The sequence below is a fragment of the Andrographis paniculata genome, unplaced genomic scaffold (assembly GCF_009805555.1).
Source record: "Andrographis paniculata isolate CXL003 unplaced genomic scaffold, ASM980555v1 Contig62END, whole genome shotgun sequence".
Lineage (NCBI taxonomy): Eukaryota > Viridiplantae > Streptophyta > Magnoliopsida > Lamiales > Acanthaceae > Andrographis > Andrographis paniculata.
This window is the reverse complement of record NW_026137598.1, coordinates 5,017,160-5,041,738: the sequence shown is the minus strand read 5'-3', so window position 1 is coordinate 5,041,738 and position 24,579 is coordinate 5,017,160. Positions and strand designations below refer to the sequence as shown.

At 31.2% G+C, this 24,579-nt stretch overlaps 3 protein-coding genes across 3 annotated transcripts; all 3 read left to right on the top strand.

Moving 5' to 3' along the window:
• Window positions 1–752: 752 nt before the first annotated feature.
• LOC127260989 (caffeoyl-CoA O-methyltransferase) lies at window positions 753–3,138 on the top strand. The gene is made up of 5 exons (XM_051289099.1): window positions 753–908; window positions 1,129–1,208; window positions 1,309–1,453; window positions 1,817–1,948; window positions 2,722–3,138. Exons 1-5 carry the CDS (start codon window positions 810–812, stop codon window positions 3,013–3,015), a joined length of 750 nt encoding a protein of 249 aa, XP_051145056.1. The 5' UTR covers window positions 753–809; the 3' UTR covers window positions 3,016–3,138.
• A 1,291-nt stretch (window positions 3,139–4,429) lies between these two features.
• Window positions 4,430–5,162, top strand: LOC127260990 (40S ribosomal protein S16-like). Its single transcript, XM_051289100.1, has one exon. The coding sequence runs from the start codon at window positions 4,510–4,512 to the stop codon at window positions 4,948–4,950; it is 441 nt and encodes a 146-aa protein (XP_051145057.1). The 5' UTR covers window positions 4,430–4,509; the 3' UTR covers window positions 4,951–5,162.
• A 3,552-nt stretch (window positions 5,163–8,714) lies between these two features.
• On the top strand, window positions 8,715–10,674 carry LOC127261266 (putative pumilio homolog 13). The gene is made up of 4 exons (XM_051289535.1): window positions 8,715–9,554; window positions 9,677–9,839; window positions 10,173–10,348; window positions 10,438–10,674. The coding sequence occupies exons 1-4, from the start codon at window positions 8,932–8,934 to the stop codon at window positions 10,532–10,534; spliced, it is 1,059 nt and encodes a 352-aa protein (XP_051145492.1). The 5' UTR covers window positions 8,715–8,931; the 3' UTR covers window positions 10,535–10,674.
• The last annotated feature ends 13,905 nt before the right edge of the window (window positions 10,675–24,579 follow it).

The window sequence follows — 24,579 nt, the reverse complement described above, 5'->3', positions numbered from 1 at the left end:
TCACATCAATCAATTATTTAAATTCAATTTTTTACTATTAAAAAATGCAAATAAAAAAAAAAGAAAAGAGAGAGATAATATGCCTAAATATATATTTGGAACTAACTTCACACTAATTATTATCTTTTATTCCCTTCAAAATTATTGAATTAAATAAATTTATAATAAAATAATAAATTTGAAAACCAAAAAATATATTTCCAAGGCATCAAAATTTAAATATATAATTTCAAATCTTTACTTATCAAAACCTTACGAGCAGTGTTTTAATTAAAACTTTTTTTTTATTTTAATTGTTAATTGAATATAATGTTTTAAAAATTAAATTTTAATAAAAAAGTAAATAGGAAAAGAATTATTTATTTATTTTATTTATGATTTGTGAAAACATCACAAACGGGTAATGGTTCGCCAACCAAACACAGCCTAATCATCACCCACTTCTCACCATACACCCTTGATTTGGGATTCTCTGCTCCCGGTCCACCTACACCAACCAACCATCCCGCCCGATTTGGTCACGGCGCACTGCACTGCAGTCTTCATACGCGTGAACCCATGATGAACCGCCGGTCCCACATGCTTAACCTATGGGACCCACCCACCAACTTTCGCCACTTGGGCGCTTCGCTTCACGTCTTTACCAACCCCCGACCGGGTTGGAGAGCGGTTCACCATCCCAACCACTTCCACTGCTCTCTCCCCGGTCTGACCGGATTTAAGCTTCTATATATTACCCTCCATTTCCACGCTTTCCTTCAGGAACTTGAAATTAACCAAATTCCTTTGAATCCATATCAATAGTAGAAATGGCAGAAAATGGTGCAGCTACGAATAATCAAGCACAAGCAGGCAGGCATCAAGAAGTCGGCCACAAGAGTCTTCTGCAAAGCGATGCTCTCTACCAGGTAATCTCTCTCTCTCTCTCTCTCTCTAATCTATATATATATATATGTATCTCAACGTGTATGTGTATGTGTGTATTGTGTATAAGTCTACGTATGTATAAGATGTATGCATTAGGTAGCCTTACTGTAATTGATGATGATTCGGATTTTTGCTTTGTTTTGTTTGCTTTCGTTTTTGATGAATTTGATGGATGAACATTTGTATTTACTGGAACTGCAGTATATTCTGGAAACTAGTGTGTATCCGCGGGAGCCAGAGGCGATGAAGGAGTTGAGGGAAATAACTGCCAAACATCCATGGTTATTGTTGAATCAGTCTTTCTATTGGCTGCTTATGTGCTTCTGCAATTGTTTCTGGATTTTAATCGGTGTTCTTTTTGGAATAATGACTGAAATGCAGGAATATTATGACGACATCTGCGGATGAAGGACAGTTCTTAAGCTTACTTTTGAAGCTTATCAATGCAAAGAACACAATGGAGATTGGCGTTTACACAGGCTATTCACTGTTAGCTACCGCCCTTGCTCTGCCGCCTGATGGCAAGGTATTTTCAAATAGATCAATTAAACTGATTTTGGAAGGATTTAGCGTAATTATGTGTGGTATGACGATATACTCTTCGACTCAAATGTGTCCAGATCGTTCATATTTAATTGCAACTTACTTTTTTCCGAAAAGGAAGATGATGAGAGTACATCATGTTTAATTTGTGAAACGCACACATGAATATATATATATATATATCTGTATCATTGAGTAAACATGATTTAATTTCTGATTATTACGTTTGCTTCGCATACAATCAAATTGAAGCTTGCTTGCTCGCTCATAATAAATTGGAAATTAGCATATATATATAGATGTATATATATATATATATATCTGATTACATAAGTATTTGGTGCAGATATTAGCTATGGACATAAACAGAGAGAATTATGAACTAGGATTGCCTGTAATTCAAAAGGCTGGAGTTGCACACAAAATTGATTTCAGAGAGGGTCCTGCTTTGCCGGTGCTTGATGAAATGATTGCCGATGTAAGTCTTATCCTTCAAGCAAATCCACTCATGAGATAGGATATGATAATTGTTAACCATAATTTAAAAGATTATTTTATTCCAAGATAGAATTGGATTATTGTTCATCACAATTAGTATAGTAATTAGAAATCGAGGATAATATTTTTATTTTATTTTATTTTATTTTCAAAGTAAATATGTGATTAGATATTATTAAATTGAATAACATAGCAAACAGACCCTTCCATGATTATCATGATTATCCCATTCTTTTGCTTTACCCACTTTTATCAAATTTTCAATAATGATGTTGACACCACTTTCACCCAAAAAATCCTAAAAAAACAAAAGAAGCTTTTCTTTTATTACTAGTATTTTGTCTCGGTGGTTTAGGCAGTGTTCTTAAAATATATAAACACAACATATAAACAGTTTTACATCAATTTTTGTGGCTTGAATTTGGAATGAAATAAAATATTAGGATTGAATGGGAATTGCACTATTGTTGTTTTTTGACAAATATTTGAATTGAGTTTCCATGCTAATTCAAATATACACATATATTCTCAACATTATTAACCAAACTTTTATTTAAAATTTTACACTATATATATATGCTTATTCAAAATTGTGTTTTTAATTCAAATATTTGCAAACAAGATAAAGTCAGTACCAAACCCCACATATGAAGGGGTAGACAGTGCGGTGTGGTGTGTAATTAATTATATATATATATATATATATATGGTTGTGGTTGGTGTGTAGTTGATTGTATTAGGATTACTGTGTAGGGTAAGTTCCACGGAACGTTCGACTTCATATTCGTAGACGCTGACAAGGACAACTACCTGAACTACCACAGACGGCTGATCGATTTAGTAAAGATTGGTGGCGTGATCGGGTACGACAACACCCTGTGGAACGGCTCCGTTGTAGCCCCGCCAGACGCCCCACTTAGGAAGTACGTCAGGTACTACAGAGACTTCGTCTTGGAGCTCAACAAGGCTCTCGCCGCCGATCCAAGGATCGAGATTTGCCAGCTCCCCGTCGGCGATGGCATCACCCTCTGCCGCCGCCTATCCTAGCTACCTTAATTTCAATTTCAATTATTCAATTATATAATGTTTGTGACACGTGCGACGCTAATGTTTGTGTGTGCTTCTTATTATTATTATTATTATTATTATATATTGTTGCATTTTATTTTACTATTATTATTATTATTATTTTAATAAGATGAAAACTCGTAACTGTTTGTTTTGAACAAAATAAATTATACTAGACGAATTATGTATGACAAACAAAATCTGAATGTGGAATTTTTACTCTTATTTTTTAAAATTAGTGAGACATGGTGGATTTCGTGGATGACTTAAACACTCAATGGTATATAATAAATTTGTCTAACTATTGTTGAGTTAACTTTAATACGAATTAAGTGTATATTTAAAATTTCCTTGTGAAATATGACAATATAATTAAGTTCATGCATTTTCTCCTTAATTTAAAATGTGACAGAAGATAACGTTGTCGAGCAAAATTATTTTCCCATATATATATATATATACACTTGAGAGAAACTCGATCATATTATAGTTGTAAAATTATATTTTACTGTGTATAAACTAGGAGAATAATTTTGGTGTCTTAGGGGTAATGTTTTGTTAAAAAAATAGTGTAGATATATATTTTTTTACAATAATCATAATAGATGAATAAGAAAAATGCCAATTAAGTGAACAGACCTTGGAGCTGTGTAAGCTATGTCAATACCTACTACTTGAATTAATATAATAGTATTCACTTTAGATCGAATTTGCATAGATTGCTTTTAAACTTTTTCAAAATGCCTTGGAGTTAGATGTCACTAATCATTTTTTTTTTCTTTTATTTTTGTTATTATGTTGGATTTAATCTTTTTTCTTTTAAAATTTCAAATAAAAAATAATATTATTTAATTTGTAAACTTGTTCTCTTTTCTATCAACTAGAGTGTATATGTGAAAATTAATTGTTGTTGTTATTGATGTTTTGACTTGTAAAAATTATTTATAGTAAAATAAACTTGGATAAGTATTTTTCAAATAAAATTAAACTTAATTCATCAATAATCTAGCAAGATTTTGTCTCACTCTTTGGCGAATGATTTGTGACAAGTGGATTGAAGGCGTCAGGATTTGACATGACATCTTGAGTTGACACCTATTGGATTTGTCCAAGTGTGACTTTGAGTGTGCAGCTGACATAGCAAGCAAGACTTATACAATAGTGTTTGAGATTATTTTTAAACGGGCTATGGCCTATGGGTGTATTTACTAAGCCATTATATGGGCTTTATATTTCTTTTTTGAGTATGTAGGCTTTCAAATGACTGCTTAGATAAGCCCAATGGGCCTAGCCAGAGGTTGATGGCATTTTAGCAATTATTGTCACTTTTATGGGCGTTTTACGATGTATAAACCCTAATTGTATTCCGTATATAAATTCGACTTTGCGGTTTCTTAGGTCACACCACAGAAATTTTGGTCCGCCGCCGGCGAGGGAAGGAGAAAGGGGAAGAGAAAGGTACGTAGATTTACCATGGCGACAGCAACGGCACCTGAGTCCGTCCAATGCTTCGGGCGTAAGAAAACGGCGGTGGCCGTCACTCACTGCAAGCGCGGCCGCGGGCTGATCAAAATCAACGGAGTTCCGATTGAGCTTGTACAGCCGGAGATCCTTCGCTACAAGGCGTTCGAGCCTATCCTCCTCGTTGGCCGCCACCGATTTGCCGGCGTCGACATGCGCATCCGCGTCAAAGGAGGCGGTCACACATCTCAGATTTACGCAATTCGTCAGTCAATTGCCAAAGCTCTAGTCGCTTTCTACCAGAAGTACGTTGACGAACAGTCTAAGAAGGAGATCAAGGATGTTCTTGTGAGGTATGACAGGACTCTGCTGGTGGCTGATCCAAGGCGCTGCGAGCCAAAGAAGTTTGGAGGACGTGGTGCTCGTGCCAGGTTCCAGAAGTCTTACCGTTGAAATGCTGTTAGTGGATCTGCTTTTATTACTATTAACGCTATCACAATTACTCTTTTTGGATTGACTTGAGCCGTATTTTGTTTTGGAAATCTTGCTTTTATCTCCTATTTTCTGCCTATGGATCGTTTTAGACGGATACTAGAAAACTATACTGGTGTATCTGCATCTACATTATGTCTATGTGCTTGATGATAATTAAATATTTTTCCTCAGTTTTGATTTCCTCAACGCCAACATATCATATGTAGTTGATTATCTTTTGCCTGGTTTCATACTGATGTGTTCATCCTGTTCAAGTTACTGTATCTATGGATTGGTTGCATTTTGTTAATTGAATTTGATTTAACTATAGAAATTGGGATAATAGACGATTAGATGTTAAATAATGAACTAGTAGAATTGAGTATCAAAATCTCTTCTGTTAGTGAACGTATTAATTTGCATTTGAAATTTCTTGTGAATGGGGTTATAGATTTGCATTTTATCAAGTTTGCATATGATGTCCCAAGATGCTATTCTATTCTCTAATAGAACCTTGAAAGCTAATTTGATACATACATATTAAATGATCTCCTATTCACCTTGAGAGCTGTCTTCTGGTCTTATTTATTGTGTTGAATTCAATGGGGGCATTGTTGAACAGAGGGATTCTGTATTTTGTTGGTTTTTGATTTTCGATTAAGGGCATTTCTTGTTAATTCCCTGAGGTTTCACTTCAAAGAGCAGTTTTTTCTTGACAGAAAAGATTAGGCACCTCAGATATTTGTAATGCATCAAAATTGTTTCATTTCCAAGATATTTTAAGTAGCCATACTTTGCTGATCCATTCTGCCATTAGGTGCCTCAGTTGGATCCGATTATTGGCAGCAAGAGTGGGCGCGGCATGGGATTTAGGTGCTCTAGATGTTCTCAAATATTCAGGACAGTATTGATATAGAACAAATTGCGATAGACACAATATTTTCTATCACAGCAGAATCTTGGGGAATGAATGATCTTGATGAGGGTGTGTTTCCATGGTTTTCTTGCACGTGCATTTCTACTCAACTCATAGATAACCAAAATTAGTGAATCTGGAAATCTGGATGCTCTGTGGAGAAACTGTTATAAGATTCAATAGCTACTGATTTGTGAGGAGTCCTTTGGACAATTTAAGGAATGCGCCTTTTTAGGGTAGGGAAGTGTATCACTAATTTTTATTTTAAAAAAGTATATACCCGAGTCTTAGTTCTGCTGAGGCTACATTGTCCAAACAAGTATACAAATAAGTCTAAGTACTAAGTGTCAGTGCCAATCTAACTAAGTACCAAGTATTAAGTCAAGGCACTAACAACAATCAATACTAGCTTATAACAAGAAACGTCCTATCTCGATTAATCAAAGTACAAGACATTGAGGATAAGTCTGTTACTAGAAATGGAAAGTCGGGAGATCATCTGCGTCCATTGGATGGAGGTCTCTGATCATTGAAGGAATGTCCGCTGGGAGAAGTATCCACTTAGTCAAAAGGGAAACCGCTAAAGTCGCCAAGGCATCCGCGGCGCGGTTTCCTTTCCTATATATATATGAGATATCCGCCAAGTTGCATCCCGAAGCTGCAGTCGAATACTCATTAGGCATCGCTGTAGCGTCCGGTGGATCAGAGATATACACGCTGTCGAATCTGTCTCGACCCACAAAGGTGTCAATCCTCAACCGATCCCTATCCCTATTCTTTTTTGGATCGTTGTAAGTTCTGCCTAACTGTTTGTCGCACATGGAATCTGTCTCGACCCACAAAGGTGTCAATCCTGAATAATGCCAGCCGCTACATTTGGGTTTGAGCTTAGGGATGAGAATGAAGCTACTTGTCCCAACAAAAAAAAATAAATAAATAAAAAAAAAAGAAGATTTATATGCCCTAGAATCCGTTCCATCTCATCAACCCCGCCTCCTCGTGAATCTATTGGGTTTGGGGCCAAATTTGAAAGATTCACCTTATTTTTAAATTGTAAGTGTTATATAGATTTTTATTTTTTTTTAATTTTTTTTCTTGGTACTATCTTATAAGTTATTTATAATAAAAAATATATATAATAATTTCAGTCCGAAACAATAGGTTTTTTTTTGTGCATGGACAAGTCGACAATGCAAAATAGTTAGTTTTCATCCGGTGTGATGTGACTTAAAAGAATGATAAACATGGTTGAGAGTTTAAAAAATTGAAAAAGGGAACAAGGAAGATTGGCGAAACATAAAACTATAAATTTAAATAGTATAAATAAAGCAAAACTGAACACAATTCAAACGTTTAATGATGTTTATTACATATTCAAAGAATGAGTTTTAAATTATTTTTTTCTAAACAATTTATTTGAAGGAGCAATAATAATAATAATAATAATAATAATAATGTTTATTATTGAAGAAAAAGATTCTTGGTTTCTAATGCCTATTATAAGTTGTCAAAGCTGATGATGTGTGGTCGAATATTATGGCCTCGCCTCTTTCGCAAATTGATTGTGAACTTGTATATGTACAAAATCATTTGCTCATGAAATGAAACTTTATTGTTTTCAATTGATATTGAACTAAGTGGTAAGAGCATGTACAATAGTCACGATATTAAAAGCTTCAATTGGAAGAGGTGTCCAACCTTCTTTCTCCGATCACGCCTGAATCAATAATTAATTGCACAATAGCTCGTATCAACACAATTACGTAGAGGTTAATAAATTATTATTTTTAATCCAAGAATTAATTAAAACACATAGTGCATCTTCTTCTCCATAAAAAATAACTCCCACAGGTCGACTTGTGACAGTAAGTTATAGGTTCAAATATGCCTCAGGTCACCTGTCACACATGGTTTGTCTAGTGTTACTTGTTTTGTCAGACCTAGTTTGTAGTCTATTAGGTTCGGCCTTTCGGGCAGTGGCTCGGGTTTTTATGTCACCACCCAAAAAAAAAAAAAATCTCCCTCTCTACCGGACAGTGCGTCTCCCTCTCTCCCACGTCAGAAACTCGACCGCAATGGCGGCTTTCGCTGCGCACACCAAAAACTTGCCGGCGACAACAGCTGTGGGGATGGTAGCTCTTCCTTTCCACACCAAAAGCAACTCTGGGAGACGGTAGCTCTCTATCACCCCTAGAAATTCGACGCAAGGTCCCTACACCAAAAAATCGGCGGTGACAACAGCTCCCCTTTCCACGGGAAGAACGAAAGCCACAAGAGAGAGTATATTTTAATAACACATATTTTAGCTGTTTAAATAATTATTCAATTTCAAATTTTAAGTAAAGGTATTATAATTTTTTTTAGTTATAACACAATTATTAAATTGTAAAAATATTTTTTTGGTGAAATAAAATAACTGCCACGTGTCGTTTGTAATCGCCCATAGCCGGTGTCGCTCGAACTAGATGCCATTTATTAAGTGGAGTGTAATTAATTATTTAAAATAATTATTTATACAAAAATTAAATTTTATTTTTGAAATAATAGCTAATTTCAACAGTATTTCAGATAAAACATAATAATTTATTAATATATATGTTATAATTATTTAGTCCGTTAAAAGTAATAATAAGAATAGTAATTTTGGTAATATTCCTATTAAATAATTGATATAATCTACTAATATATATCTAAAAATATATTCAAAATTTATGGTATTTTGCTGGGTTGACATCCAAAAATAACTTTGTTTCCTTTTTTATTTCAACAATTATTGTTATTAATAACTAAGGGTATTATAAATTTTTGTATATAAGATACGATTTGGTCCTAAAATAGAATTAAATTTTAGCAAACTGATATGATATGGCAGTTATTTCCATATATAAATATATAGACACACGACGTGCAGCGCCTATTTATTAATGCGCACAACCTGAAAACATTGTTTTCGAAATAACCATATCTTGAAGCCGCACGTACCTGATCAGAATTAGTTTCCCTCAGCTCCCATCGACCATCTCGATCTTCAAAGTAATTAATCCATGGAGCAATTGCATTCTCTTTCTTACTTTGCTCCTTGTCTTTTACCTTTATCTGCTGGATCTCGCCCCAAGCCGACCGAAGGCGTTCGTATCTTTAATTCCCTCTCGACGATGAAAGGCGACGGCGATTTTCTGTTTTCCAGTGGCTACGATTTCGGGTATCTTGTTCGAAATTGGAATTTTCGAGGCCATAGCGGTTTGAGTTTTGGCGCGCTTCCTGCAAAACATCTGAATTCATTATCACTTTCAACATCTTCATGTAATTTGGCAAACCATCCTGACAATTATTTTCTTCACAACAACACATCATCGTCGTCGCCGTTGTCCTTAATTCATTTGCAGCTGTGGAGGGAGCATATGAGAGCACGTATGAATGTGGAGGCCATGAGTTCTGATGGGCGACGATTCCTCGAGAAGAAGCTGGAGGCGGGAGATCATAAATTCATCGGAGCCATCATTGATGCGCTGAAGCATGACATCCACGACTTAATGGTACATCAAGTCGCCAATTTTGTTATACGCAAACTTTTTGAGGTTTGCACTGAAGAACAAATGTCGGAGTTGCTTGTTATGCTGCTAAGTTCCATCTCGAAACTTGTATACGTCTGCTCAGATTCATTGGGGTGGGTAACTCGTTATATATATATATATATTCAATTCAATTTCATTCATAATTCGATTCATTAATCTTTATTGGGGTGTGTTGTGTTCAATAATAAATTCTTTATATATATGTTTATTGCAGAGCACAAGTGGTACAAACATTGTTGTCTAATTTGAAGAGCTGGAAGCAAGTATTGACGGTGGTATTTGTATTTAGTCAGATTACTGTCCATCTCGCAAAAAATCCTTATGGTCATACAGTTATTATGCACTTTCTGGAGCACTTTCACTTCCAAGAATATAAGGTTAGTGTTACATATTTTTAATAATTTATTAATTCTTTCAGTTCAAATTATTTAATTAATTAAAATGTGAGGCTTGATAACAAAGATGTAGTTCATTGTTGTAAAATTTAAGAAGTGGCAATACTATGTTCTGTTTGTCAATTAGAGTTTTTTATATGCTTAATACAATAGTATTAGTCGTTGAATATCGATTCATTTGCGAATGCACGTGTATAAGTGACTGTTTTATGCTAATTTTGATTTCATGTGTATTAATAAATGAATTAGTTTAATTTATTTAAGGATGATGATATTAATAATTACATCTTATTGTACATTTAATTTAATTTACAGCTATTGATCGAGGCTTTGGGGAAGAATTCAGTCGACATTTGTACCAATAAATATGGATGCTCCTTGATTCCAAAAATAATTTTTTATGTCGATGCTGTTGGTGATTTCTCTTCATGGACATTTCTCACTTCTACGGTAGCAAGACAAGCATTCCCATTGAATGAAAATAAATATGGGTATGTCTCCCCCCCCTCTCTCTATAGTATATATATGTATGTATTATTTAAATTTACTAATTTAATTCATGTTTTATTGTATTGATCAGAAATCATGTTATACAATACTTAGTGGAGCTTGGGATATCCGATGTAACAGGAGCAGTGATTGACTCGTTGTTGGAGAGGTTCGTGTCGAAAAACTGACTTGATTTAAAACGAACTATTGGCCGGAGTGTTTGAATTTTTTGATTTTTGTGAAGTAGAATTAGGACTCTTAGTTACTTTTGACCCTACTTGGAGATTTTACAAATTTTCTCTTGTTTTATTTTGATGTTTATAAATAACGGTTTCACTTCTTTATATGTAATTCAATTCTACAATGAATGGATCATGATTTAAGTCCAGAAGATTCCCTAGTTATGTTGAATATTATTCTATTTACAATATGTTGTAGTTTTATACATAATATTCCGAGGGTGTGTTTGTTTGGGGCATTGGATTGGATTTACACTATTTTTCTCATTTTTTTTTTTTAAAAATATCAAATCAAACACTGATTTTTTATTTTTTATATTATACTAAAAATCAATTTTACATTTAAAACATCACATCAACACCTATTTATATCACATCATACAACTATTCAAATTCAAAATTTTTACTATTCAAATTTCAACTCAAAATCCAAACTCCCAAACAAACACAAAGAAGATTTTCTTTCTTTTTTAGAAACATAAGAAAATATGTTACCAAATCTTTTAAAGCATGTGAGTTATAAATAATTTTAACTAATATAAATAAATTTAAGATAGCAAAACGAGTAACTAATGAACACTATATAATATAATATTTTGTGCAATTATAAAATACTCTATACATACAAAAATTAGTTTTGACATCATTTATTTAAAATATTATTTTAAAAAATATTTAATCAAATATTTATTTATTTTTAGAAAAATATTAAATCAAAATTTAATATTTTATTATTCTCTAATAAAACTCGTATTTAAACGGAGTATTTTAAATTAAAAATAATTATATATTGTGTTTGTCATTTATTTTTATAAATGAATGTATAATGTATTTTATATGTTAGATATAAAAATATTTTGTATTGAATCATTAATTTTTTTAATGAATAAAATAAATATTACTCTATATTTTTTACTAATATTTATAGAAAATGGTTCCAACCACAAATATATTAAGGGTGTGTTTGTTTGAAGGATTTTGGAGGATTTTCACTATTCATTCAATTTTTTTCCCCCAAAAACATCAAATCAAACACCTATTTTTCATTTTTTATATTATACTAAAAATCAATTTTACATTTAAAACATCACATCAAACCCTATTTATATCACATCATACAACTATTCAAATTCAAAATTTTTACTATTCAAATCCCAATCCAAAATCCAAACCCCCCAAACAAACACACCTTTATATGAATTTAATATATAGAGGTATTTGGGAAGCACTTCCTCCTTCTATAAATGTGCTTAAACATGAGTTTTAATATGAAAGTGTGCTTTTGTTTACATTTTATTTTTTATGGTAAAAAATTATTAATTTTTCATTAAAAGAAACCAAAATATTGTTTTAAATAACAACAAGAAAACAAAAGTAATAAAAAATTTAATAACGAGAATATGTAAGTGAGTTAACTAGGTGATTTAAAAAATAAAAATAAAAATTGAATTGTGTAAATAATTGTGGCATAATGACAAATAAATAGAATATTAATATGATTTATAATTTTATCCGGTAAAATGATTATATCCTCCAATGTACCAAGATTAATATTATTATTAATACCAAATTTCTATTTTAATTTTTTTTTTAATGGCTAAGTAATATAATAATATTATAATTCAATATTATTTTATATAAAACCTAATAATTGAATATAATAATTCATTAATATATATTTTATACTATCTTGGTCCATGTACAATGTTACTATTTCGAAAAACTATTATACACTTTAATCATAATTTAAAATTTTAATTATACTCATTAGTTATGTTAACTTTAATCTATAATTATTATTTTCAGAAAAATAATTTTCGGTCTCTAAAAATTGCCTCAGAATCAATTCCGATACCGTCAAAATACATATATAATATATATTAAATCAACTAAAATTATTTGGTTTAAAAATATTTTTTAAATTTTCGAAGCCATATTAAATATATATTTTATTATATTAAATAATTTTGAAATTTTTCAATCCAAATTAAATATATTTTTTATTACATCAAATCGCCTCAAAATTTTTTATTATATTAAATGATTTCAAAATTTTCGAGTTCATATTAAATATATATTCTATTATATTATATCATCTCAAAATTTACAATGCTAAATTAAATATATATTTTATTATATTAAATAATTCCCGTAAATTCAAATTTTCAAACTTCACTTCTAAATAAACGTTTCCCAGGCAGTAGACCTCTCCACCCTCCTTCCCCCTTCTCTTTTTACTGGTCTTTCTTCTTCTTTATCTTCTTCGTCAGCGCTCCTCCTCCCTATCTTTCTTCTACTCCTCCTCCTTCTTCCACCGCGTCGCATTACTCCCGAAGCCGAAATCCTCCGCCGCCACCATCGCCGTTTTCTTTTCTTTCTGCTTCTTTATTTTATTCTTCCTCCATCCCGTCGCAGTTTCTCCCCAAGACAAAGACGTCCGCCGCTGCCGCCTACCGGAATCCCCGGTGAGTATTTTTTCTTTTATTTTTCTCTACCGTTGCCTTTCTTCCATTTATTTAGAAAATAAGAGCATACTGTAATTTTTTTCTCATCTCATTTTTTCCGTCTTTCTTTTTGTTTCCTTCCTTAGTTTCTTTTGCCGGCGGTCACCGATGTAGCGGTGGCGGCAGCAAGAAAGCAGCGGCAGGGGTAGTGGAGGCTGGTCAGCGGGTGGCGGCAGCAATAATAGTTTCCAGATTATACATTACTTCTTTTTTGAAAGAAACAATTAAGAATTGCTTTGAAAATTCCCCAACAGTTATCAATAATTACCCACACACTTCGAGTGTTGCGACTTTGGATTTGGTCTCGGTTCGAAATTTTAATGACAACGAGGCTTTAAAAAATTGTTTTGTATTTATTTTAAATTTCGAAATTATTTTTCTGAGACAAAATAATATTTTCTTGTCTCTGTGACACCATATTAGGGGCAAATGCAGTATTTTATAATTATGCAATCCGTTAAAATAATTTCAATAATAATAATCAATATAATATAAAAAATTTAATTTGTATATTACACTTAAATTAAAAAATAAAAATATAATTATATTTTAATTTATATTTATACTTATATCTTATTGAGATACCAAAATAAAAAATATAATTTTTTTAATTGTACTACTGTATAATTTAAAATACTTGAGTATAATTTATAAATTTTAAGAATTAATGGTAGAATTAAATTAATTTAAAGTTAAATTTTTATTTAATTTATATTATAGTTAAATCAAAAATTAAAAAATATAAGCACCACCGAAGGCGGACGGATACGTGTCGGCCATATCATTTCTATGTGGCTGAAATGTGTCTGCTATTAAGGGTGGGCACGGTTCGGTTATTTGTAAATATGCAGGTATTTGATAACCGAATCGAACCGAATAAATACCCGAAATCGCGAACCGTATTCGAAAACCGAATTTTCGGTTAACCGAAAATATTTGTAATATTTGCAATAACTCGAACCGAACCGAAATTAAAAAAAAAAATATATAAAAAAATTAAAATTCTAATTAAATAAAAAATATTTGCAAATATTTCAAATATCTGAACCGAAACCGAACCGTATATAATTATTAATAGTATAAATTTTAAAATATAATATTATAAATACATAAATATATTCGGTTCGGTTAACCGAACAGAAAAAAATACGAAAAATCGAAACCGAACCGAACAGAACAAATATCAAATATGCAGTATTTGTATTCGAACTGAATTTGCTCGGTTAACCAAAAATTCGGTTCGATTCAGTTCGGTTCAATGGTTCGACGATTCGGTTCGATTTTTTTGCCCACCCCTATCTGCTATGTAGATAATTTTTTGTTTTGTTTTTTAGATTTATTATTTTAATACAAAAATAAATAATAAAATTGAATATATAAAATATATAAATTTTTAAAAAAAATTATCCAGGTTGTTCGCTTACTTGACTCGACTGACATATTCTTATTTTTTGTTTTATTTATTTTTATTTTTTATTTTTAAATTTTAATTTTAGTTTTATTTTTAAATTTTTATATTTTAATTTTATTTTTATATTTGTAATTTTTATATTTAATTTATTTTATATTTTTATATTTATAATTTTTATATTTAAAAAAAAATGAAAATAGAAATAATCCACGTTGGCCTACACATGTCCGTCGCCCAGATGCCACGTAGAATTCTGGAAATCAAATCTGAAATCAAACAAACACCCCTCAGACTCAATTGACGAAATTGAATTGAAATTAGTGTTTGAACTACCCTGTTGGTCGTCTCAAGTTCCAGAAACGGATTCCATCCAAGAAAATTAAGTTTCCAGCTTGTCGATTTCTAAATCGGATGAAGACGAAGATGACAATCAATGACGACGGGCGGCGATCGGACTCCGGCGATCTGCACCGAAACAGCAACGGACGGACTGGACTGGACAGCAAGTATTCTGATTATCTTCTCCGAACTCTGTCGTTCCTCTTTCACCGATGTTAGTGTTAGAGACGCACTCAGTCCATGGTGCGAATGGGCCGAGGTAACCACGACCGCAAAGTGGAGGTCGGCTAGACACCCCAACCCCAACCTCATCATAATCGCCTTGCTCCCTCTGAATCTTCTCACCCTCTGAATCGCTTTCCCGCACCTCTCAAATCGGTTTTCTGATCTGATATACACTTTTTAATAACTTCCCAAACTCAATTCTACATATATAAACTATATATCTAACCGACCAAAAAAATATTAGGTACAATATTATCTTATGTGTATTTAACGATTTAAGAATAATTTACTTACAGAATTATTCACGAATTTTTGTCTTAAATAATTACTTACGAGATATTTACTAACATAATATTTACCGACGAAAATTCGATGAATAATCAATTTACTCACGATTTTTTCACGGATTACTCATGAATTTTTCCATAAGTAATATGTTTTTTTTTTCTTCTAGTCTTTATTAAGTGGAGTGTCATAAATTATTTAAAATAATTATTTATACAAAAATTAAATTTTATTTTTGAAATAATAGCTAATTTCAACAGTATTTTAGATAAAACATAATAATTTATTAATATATATTTACTAATTATTTAGTCGCTTAAACAATTAATAAGAATAGTAATTTTGGTAATATTCCTAATAAATAATTGATATAATCTACTAATATATATCTAAAAATATATTCCAAATTTATGGTATTTTGTTGGGTTGACATCCAAAAATAACTTTGATTCCTTTTTTATTTCAACAATTATTGTTATTAATAACTAAGGGTATTATAAATTTTTGTATATAAGATACGATTTGGTCCTAAAATAGAATTAAATTTTAACAAACTGATATGATATGGCAGTTATTTCCATATATACATATATACAGACACGACGTCCAGCGCCTATTTATTAATGCGCACAACCTGAAAACATTATTTTCAAATAACCATATCTTGAAGCCGCACGTACCTGATCTCAGCTCCCATCGACCATCCATTGATCGATTACTTTGCTCCTTGTCGTTTATCTGCTGGATCTCTAATTCCCTCCCGACGATGAAAGGCGCTGGCGATTTTATCTCTTCTAGTCGACATGATTTCGGGTACCTTGTTCGAAACTGGAATTTTCAAGGCCATAGCAGTTTCAGTCTTGGCGCTCTTCCTGCGAAATATCTGAAGTCATCGTCATCGGCAGCAGCTGGATACAATTCCAGAATCCATCATGATAGTTATTATCTTCACAAGAACTCATCCTCTTTCGACTCCCCGTTGTCCTTAATTCATCTGCAGCTGTGGAGGGAGCATATGAGAGCACGTATGAATGTGGAGGCCAAGAGTTCTGAGGGGCGACGATTCCTCGAGAAGAAGCTGGAGGCGGGAGATCATAAATTCATCGGAGCCATCATTGATGCGCTGAAGCATGACATCCACGACTTAATGGTACATCAAGTCGCCAATTTTGTTATACGCAAACTTTTTGAGGTTTGCACTGACGAACAAATGTCGGAGTTGCTTGTTACGCTGCTTAGTTCCAACTCGAAACTCGTATACGTCTGCGCAGATTCGTTGGGGTGGGTAACTTGTTATATATATATTCAAATCAATTTCATTCCTAATTCAATTTATTAATCTTTATTGGAGTGTTGTGTTCGATAATAAATTCTTTCTATATATGTTTATTGCAGAGCACAAGTTGTACAGACATTGTTGTCTAATCTGAAGAGCTGGAAGCAAGTATTGACGGTGGCATTTGTTTTTAGCCAGATGACTGTCCATCTCGCAAAAAATCCGTACGGTCATACTATTATTATGCACTTTGTGGAGCACTTTCACTTCCAAGAATATAAGGTTAGTGTTACATATTTTTAATAATTTATTAATTGTTTCAGTTCAAATTATTTAATTAATTAAGATGTGAGGCTTGATAACAAAGATGTAATTCATTGTTGTAAAATTTAAAGCGGCGATACTATGTTCTGTTTGTCAATTAGAGTTTTTTATATGCTTAATACAATAGTATTAGCCGTTGAATATCGATTTATTTGCGAATGCATGTGTATAAGTGTCTGTTTTATACGAATTTTGATTTCCCGTGTATTAGAAGTGTATTAAGAAATGAATTAGTTTAATTTATTTAAGGATGATGATATTAATAATTACATCGTATTATACATTTAATTTAATTTACAGTTATTCATCGAGGCTTTGGGGAAGAATTCAGTCGACACTTGTACCAATAAATATGGATGCTCCTTGATTCCAAAAATAATTTCTTATGTCAATGCTGTTGGTGATTTCTCTTCGTGGAAATATCTCACTTCTACGGTAGCAAGACAAGCACTCCCACTGCATGAAGATAAATATGGGTACGTCTCTCTCTCTATATATATGTATATATGTATGTATTATTTAAATTTACTAATTTAATGTATGTTTAATTGGATGGATCAGAAATCATGTTGTACAATACTTAGTGGAGCTTGGGATACCAGACGTAACAGGAGCAGTGGTTGACTCGTTGTTGGAGAGATTTGTCTCGAGAGATTGACTTATTAATTTGCTTCAAGTATGTTTTTGTCTTTATTAAATATAGAATATTGTTAATTTGAATGTCACAGTCCATCTTGTCTTTTGTTCTTTCTATAATAAAATTCATATTATTGTAACAATCCATAGTTGGTTGATATTATTAATTGAGTATTTTTTTTTATAATTTTAATAAATAGTGATTGTCTCTTACATACAATATCAATTTATTACTATAATATATTCTATATATTTTTACCCAATAACAAACGAACAAATCCTTTTAGGGAATAGAAAAATTTTATAATTAAAAATAAAATAACAATCTCAAATTAAATAAAGAACATTGTATCCATGGAAACAAAAAGCATAAATAAAAGATAGTTTAAATACCTGAACTGCTATATTATAAATATCTCACATGAAGAGGGCACTTAAATCATTTTCATACTCCATAAATCTAAAGTTAGAAATTAATTTAATGCACACTCCCCTCCGAAGGGATTTCTCCTGAAATACAAATCAAACCTGAAAAGAAAACATAATTTTACAATTAAGAAACTGATTCTCAATCCTCCGTACTCTGTATTCTAACAAAACTGCTTAGTTGTTCCCTTTACTAACAATCTACCATTACTAATCTGCAGATATATTACAATCTTGCGCCATAAATGAGGCTAATGAAGATCAATACTGGATTTCGGTTTCGGTTCGATTATGAATTTCAATTTTTAATTTTGGTTAACCTTAAAAACCGAATTTTTAAAAATAATAGTAAATTATATATTAATAAATAATATATATTATAATTTTGAGTATTTATATTTGATTGTATATTAAAAATATATATTAATAAATAAAAGTTCGATTTCTTCGGTTTTAAACTGAATCGAACCGAACTAGTTTGGTTTGGTTTATCTGATTTTGAAAAACATTTGTTTGGTTTTAATTTTTATAAATCGAAAACCAATCAAAATTGAAAGTTCGGTTTGATTTGAACCGAACCCACCGAATGCACACCCTTTAGATTGGGAGAAATATTTGTTGCGAATGCGACAGTTGCGCACTTGCAATATTGCAACAGATTCTCTTTATTCGTCGTATTAAAATTAAAAAATTTGGTCTGAATATATATTTGCAACGGGATATATTTCTTTGCAAAACCCGTCATTGAATTATGTTAAAATAAAATTGACTATTTTGCGACCAAACATATTCTTGTTGGAACTTATCAGGAATTTAACCCTAAGCCCAGGATCTACCGTGTTGTCATAATTGAGATAAAAATAAAGTAAAATAAATCTAACCTTATTCCATTAGTATAGTCGAATACGGATATGCTAATAATTGAGGGTTTTGTGTTCTTCAAGTCTATGGCGCAACCCCTCCTGAGAAAACCGCTAGGGTTTCTGCCGTTACTCCCACGATGAGATATGGAACGTAATGGTTGTTGCGTCTAGACCTGGGATCACAACCCTATTTATATCCTTTATTATTAATTGGCCTCATCACCCAATTAATAAGTTACCGGGTTTCTGTACATTGGAGGCCCGCACTTACTAAATACATTTAAGCCCAATAAATTAATAGATCACTTAATATAGGCTTAATCTGACTGATCGCCCAAATAGTTACATTTAACCCACAATTGGATTTTTAATCCAACAATCTCCCACTTGGGTAAATGTAAATGTACACTGAATAACCTTATGAGCTCATGAATGTTTTGCTATTAGATCCTTAATGTACATTACCAATCTTATCTATAAGTCATGTCAATGCAGATCAAAGCGGCCGTCACTGCATTTATCGCAATGGGACCGATCAGTGGTCACAACACTAATATAACCTATGATTCGATCAAGTGCGGATGCACAGCATGAAAATTTCATGTAACGTGATCTTAACATGCCTATTTCCAACTGATCCACCTTAACTTTAATTCAGAACAACTGAACACTGAATTAAAAAATCAATACTGAACAGTGCATACTGAATACTGCAGTACAAAATAAAGTAACCTTAGTGTATTTGAACATTACTAATTAGCTCCCACTAAGCCGAAGTATCTTATATGGCTCCACTTTCATATGAGCAATATGCTCACTATAGAACTTATGTGGAAACCCTTTATTCATTAAGCGGATCCGTAATCGTGGAAGTTGTATGAATATGTTCAATAACTAATTCATGATATGAAGTCAGACTATTAATTAAATGGTGATTATTATTATCAAATGATGCACTAGTTGCAATTGATTTTGAATTCTGGAATAGACAAAACTTTATATTCGAATGAACAATAATAACTGAATTTGTTCAAAATAGAGATCGAAATTAAATTTTGACTGAAGATGGTACCATAAAAAATATCTCATCCAAATTGAAATAGTAACGAGTACTCAATAATGATCTAAAATTATCAATGACTTCAACTTGAACTTTCTTGTCGTCACCCATATAGATGTATCTTTCAACATCAATTGATTTCGACGATAAAATAATCTTACATAGACACACTGATGTGTGTTGTTACACCAAAATCCACCCCCAGGTGTGTCTATGAACTGAAATTAAATTAATTTCAAGAGCAAGACTAATAGGACAAACATGTCCTCCGAAATGTCTAACTTAAGTGCCCTCAATTTAGTAGCAATAGTAGACATGTTCATGATGTACTCCCTTATGTTCTGTTTGTCGTTATACTTTATGGTAATGAGAGGAGTACGCATTTCTGCCTTATCGCTTTTGGTAAAGCGTTTCTTAATTTCGACAAGGAATCCATATCATCATATATTGTACTCCTAAAAATTTATGGAGTGCTTTTCTTAATGATAATTAGACTTAGGCGTTGGACCTGTCCCACTTCTCAAATAATTACGCTCATGAGCAGTGTTTTTCGCCGTATGAGTGAGATGGTCTATTATTAATACCAAGTCATGATTCATGCAACCAAATGAATCATAATGAAGCTCAATAATAATGCATTCTCATCCCAAGACACTAAGTGCAACATCAATGATCAATCTTTGGATCAATAACATTGATTGCTAGCAGTCATCTTGTTGCAATAATGATATACGGACAATAAGTAATGTCAAACAGCAACCAATCTTTGGACTGATTTACTATTCACATAAGTTAAATCCATATAATCGTCCCATACATACTATCGCAGATGTATATTTCATTCTGTCAATTACCAACTGCCTTTGGGCCGAAGAATAATCACATGAATTAAAATACACATAAACACTTACGTTATCAAGAAAAAATCTTATATTAGAGAGGTTACTTTGGCAACGTCAAATACTTGATCTTCACCGTCAAAACGCAGCATGCATTATTAATGAATTTATAATTTTCTTAAACTAAATTATAATCAGAATCATGTTCAATATACACGGGTCTGATTCCATAGAAAATAAGGAATGCTTATTAACAACTGAATGCACATGTCTATAAGCTACCGAATGTTTCATATGTGAATTTATAAAATAAAGTAGCAATTATATCACAAGTTATCGAGCAACATCAGCAAACGTTGTTGGACAAATTACTGACTCGCCAGTGATAAACTTATTTTGACAATCGAATGTTGACAATAAAGTAGTGTGCCAAACAACACCCTATCTTTGGACAGATCTATTATTCACACACAAATAACAAATTATCATCACCACATTCAATGTCACTAAATATGCATGTAACTACTTATTGGCTGAATTGTCTTTAGGTCATTCAGGAGCCTTGTAAGTTACAAACACAACTTTCTAATACATAAAATAAACTGATTTACATAGCAGAGGCTGCTTTGGCAACATGACTATTTCAACCAATTCAAAAAATATATTATATTACTTATTGCTAATTAAATTCACTTTAAATAAATCAAATATGTATGTTCAATACATATTATAACTATAACAACAATAATTAATTTCTGGACTCATTAAATAATCAAGCAGTCCAAGAAAGACTAAATGCAGTGGAATTACACAGACAAAAATATGCCACCCAAACCAATCAAAATTGAAAGTTCGGTTTGATTTGAACCGAACCCACCGAATGCACACCCTTTAGATTGGGAGAAATATTTGTTGCGAATGCGACAGTTGCGCACTTGCAATATTGCAACAGATTCTCTTTATTCGTCGTATTAAAATTAAAAAATTTGGTCTGAATATATATTTGCAACGGGATATATTTCTTTGCAAAACCCGTCATTGAATTATGTTAAAATAAAATTGACTATTTTGCGACCAAACATATTCTCTTATGAATTCCATTGTTGCATTGCAACTTGGTAAATTTGTCTCAGTTTTATATTGAAAAAAATGATTAATTACGACGGACTGTATTTACCTTTGTAATTTATGTTGAAACATTGGGGAACGTAATGCGGATTTTTGCAAAATTCCATCGCAATTTTTGAATTCTTTTGTAGTGCATTAAAATAAAAAAAAATTTGAATAAAAATAATTGAAATACCTGAAATTCTAACATCCTTTATAATATTACACTATCACTATCCTATAATTTTATTTTGGTGTTTGTTGCTAAAAAATAAATTAAATTAAAAAGTAACAGCAAAAAAGTTATATATGGAAAAAAAAGAAGCAAATATAAAATAACTGAAGAGGACTGCTCGTCCGTCGCTGTTGGGGCATAATGATGCCGGAGAAGATGACCGGAGTTGTCTGACGAGACATCGCCGCCGTGTTTCTGCCGGAACTAGAGCCGCCAGATCTGTTACTACTGCTGCCGGTGGCGATGCTGGCATGGAGCAACGAGGTGCGTGAAGCGGCTTTTTGTCGCAAATGGAATTGCCGTCGGTAGCTATTGTGTTGAGTGTATCCGCATTTAAAGATATTGAAGAACTTTTTAATTTATAAAGGAAATGACTACTCTATTTAGGGTGTGTTCTTTTGGGGATTTATCCAGATTTCTACTATTCATTCAATTTTTTTCCTTCAAAAACATCAAATCATACATTTATTTTTCATTTTTTATATTATACTAAAAATTAATTTTACATTCAAAACATCAGATCAATATCCATCATACAACTATTCTAATTCAAAAATTTTACTATTCAAATCTCAATTCAAAATCCAAACCCCGAACAAACTTGATAGCAAGTGATTTTGATATGGAGTCCGAACCTTCTTTAACACATTGGAAGTGACCGCAATCTCCGTCAATGGTCTTTGACTCCAAATTGAATCTCTCTATTGATTAATCTTGAGTTATTTGATTTTCTTTATACTTTCTAACTCATTATAATAAATTTATTACAAAAATAATCATATAATTGGTATTTTTATTTAATAAAATGATTATATCCCTAGTCAAATAGGAACATATCATGATCAAAATTATTATTAATACAAAAATTTTGTTTTAATTTTATTTTAATAGCTAATTAATATTATATTATTTGAGTTCAGTGGGTCTCACGTGACTTTTTTTTTTAATTTTTAAAATTTTTTAATAAAAATAATTATATTAATTGTCGGAAATTTTTTATTTTTTTATTTTTTACTTTTAATTTTAATTAAATTTTTATTTTTTATATTTTAATTTTAATTTTATATTTGGAATTTTATAGTATTAAAAAAATAAAAATAAAAATAATTCACATAGCGGGTAGGTGTCGAAAAAATTTTCACTTACACAACTATTTTAAGACAACCATTCGTTATGATACTAAAATAATAAAAATGGTCGGAGAAAAATAAAAAAATAAAACAATTTACCTTTAAAATTTAAAATATAATTAAATTAATATGTTAATAATTTAATTGAATTTTTATTTAATTTATATTATAATTAAATTAAAATTTTTAAAAATATATATAAGCACTTTAGTAAACAGTATATTGTTAATTTATCTAGATAATTTAACATTTCTAAACATAATTAATAAAATTTAAAAATAAATTAAAAAGTTTTGACAAATGATACATATATATATATTAACATCATATTCTTTTAAAATATTTTTAATTTTATTATATCTAAATTATTTTTTCTAGGAAATTGCTTTTATAAAATATTTATCCAATTATAAATCAAATGCTTGTAAGTCAATTTAAATGGATCGCTAGCCTTCTTTGGGTCTTCCTCAATTGCAAACCTTGGCCTAGGATAGTAACGGCTCTGCCAATGTGATACTCCGTCCCGCAAGTCAAATAAAGTAGGACGTGTCGGAATTGCAGACTAGTCCTACGGGTCAATACGAGTTTTTTCAACGTGCTTCTATCCTTAGACATGTGTACCAAGGACACTTTGTAGGGTCATCTATCTTCAAATTATTCTAACACAACCACGCTTAATTATTGTAGAGTTCTTTTAGTATGATTTTTCAAAAAGAATGTGAAGATTGTTGAATTTACTGTCTCTATTCGCTCTTAGATGGTCTGACATTGACTCATCTATACATAGGAGTTGGTCTAGCACCAGTCCAACTCTAGGTATTACAACCGAGCCACATCATAAAAAAATATAATAATATCTATATCTATATCTATATATTATATATTTGAGCTCGATGATCCCGCATGTCCAAACTTTTTTTCTTAAAATTTTGAATTTTTAATAAAATAATCATATTAACTTGCCAATAATACTATATAGTTATAATTGATAGTATAATAAAAAAAAATAATTAATTATAGATTACACTTAAATTAAAATTTAAAAATATAAATATATTTTAATTTATATTTGTATCTTATTGAGATACCAAATTAGAAAATATAATTTTTTTTCTAATTGTACTAAATAATTTGGGGGCTCATTACTTTAACTAGTCACCGTGTTCCTTTAAAATTATTAAATATAATTTATAAATTTTAAGAATTAATAGTAGAATTCAATTAGTTTAAAGTTTAATTTTTATTTAATATATATTATAAATAAATTATTAAGATCATGTTTGTTGTTTTGTAATTTTGATAGTTTTAAAGTACTCTTAATTTTATTATATTTA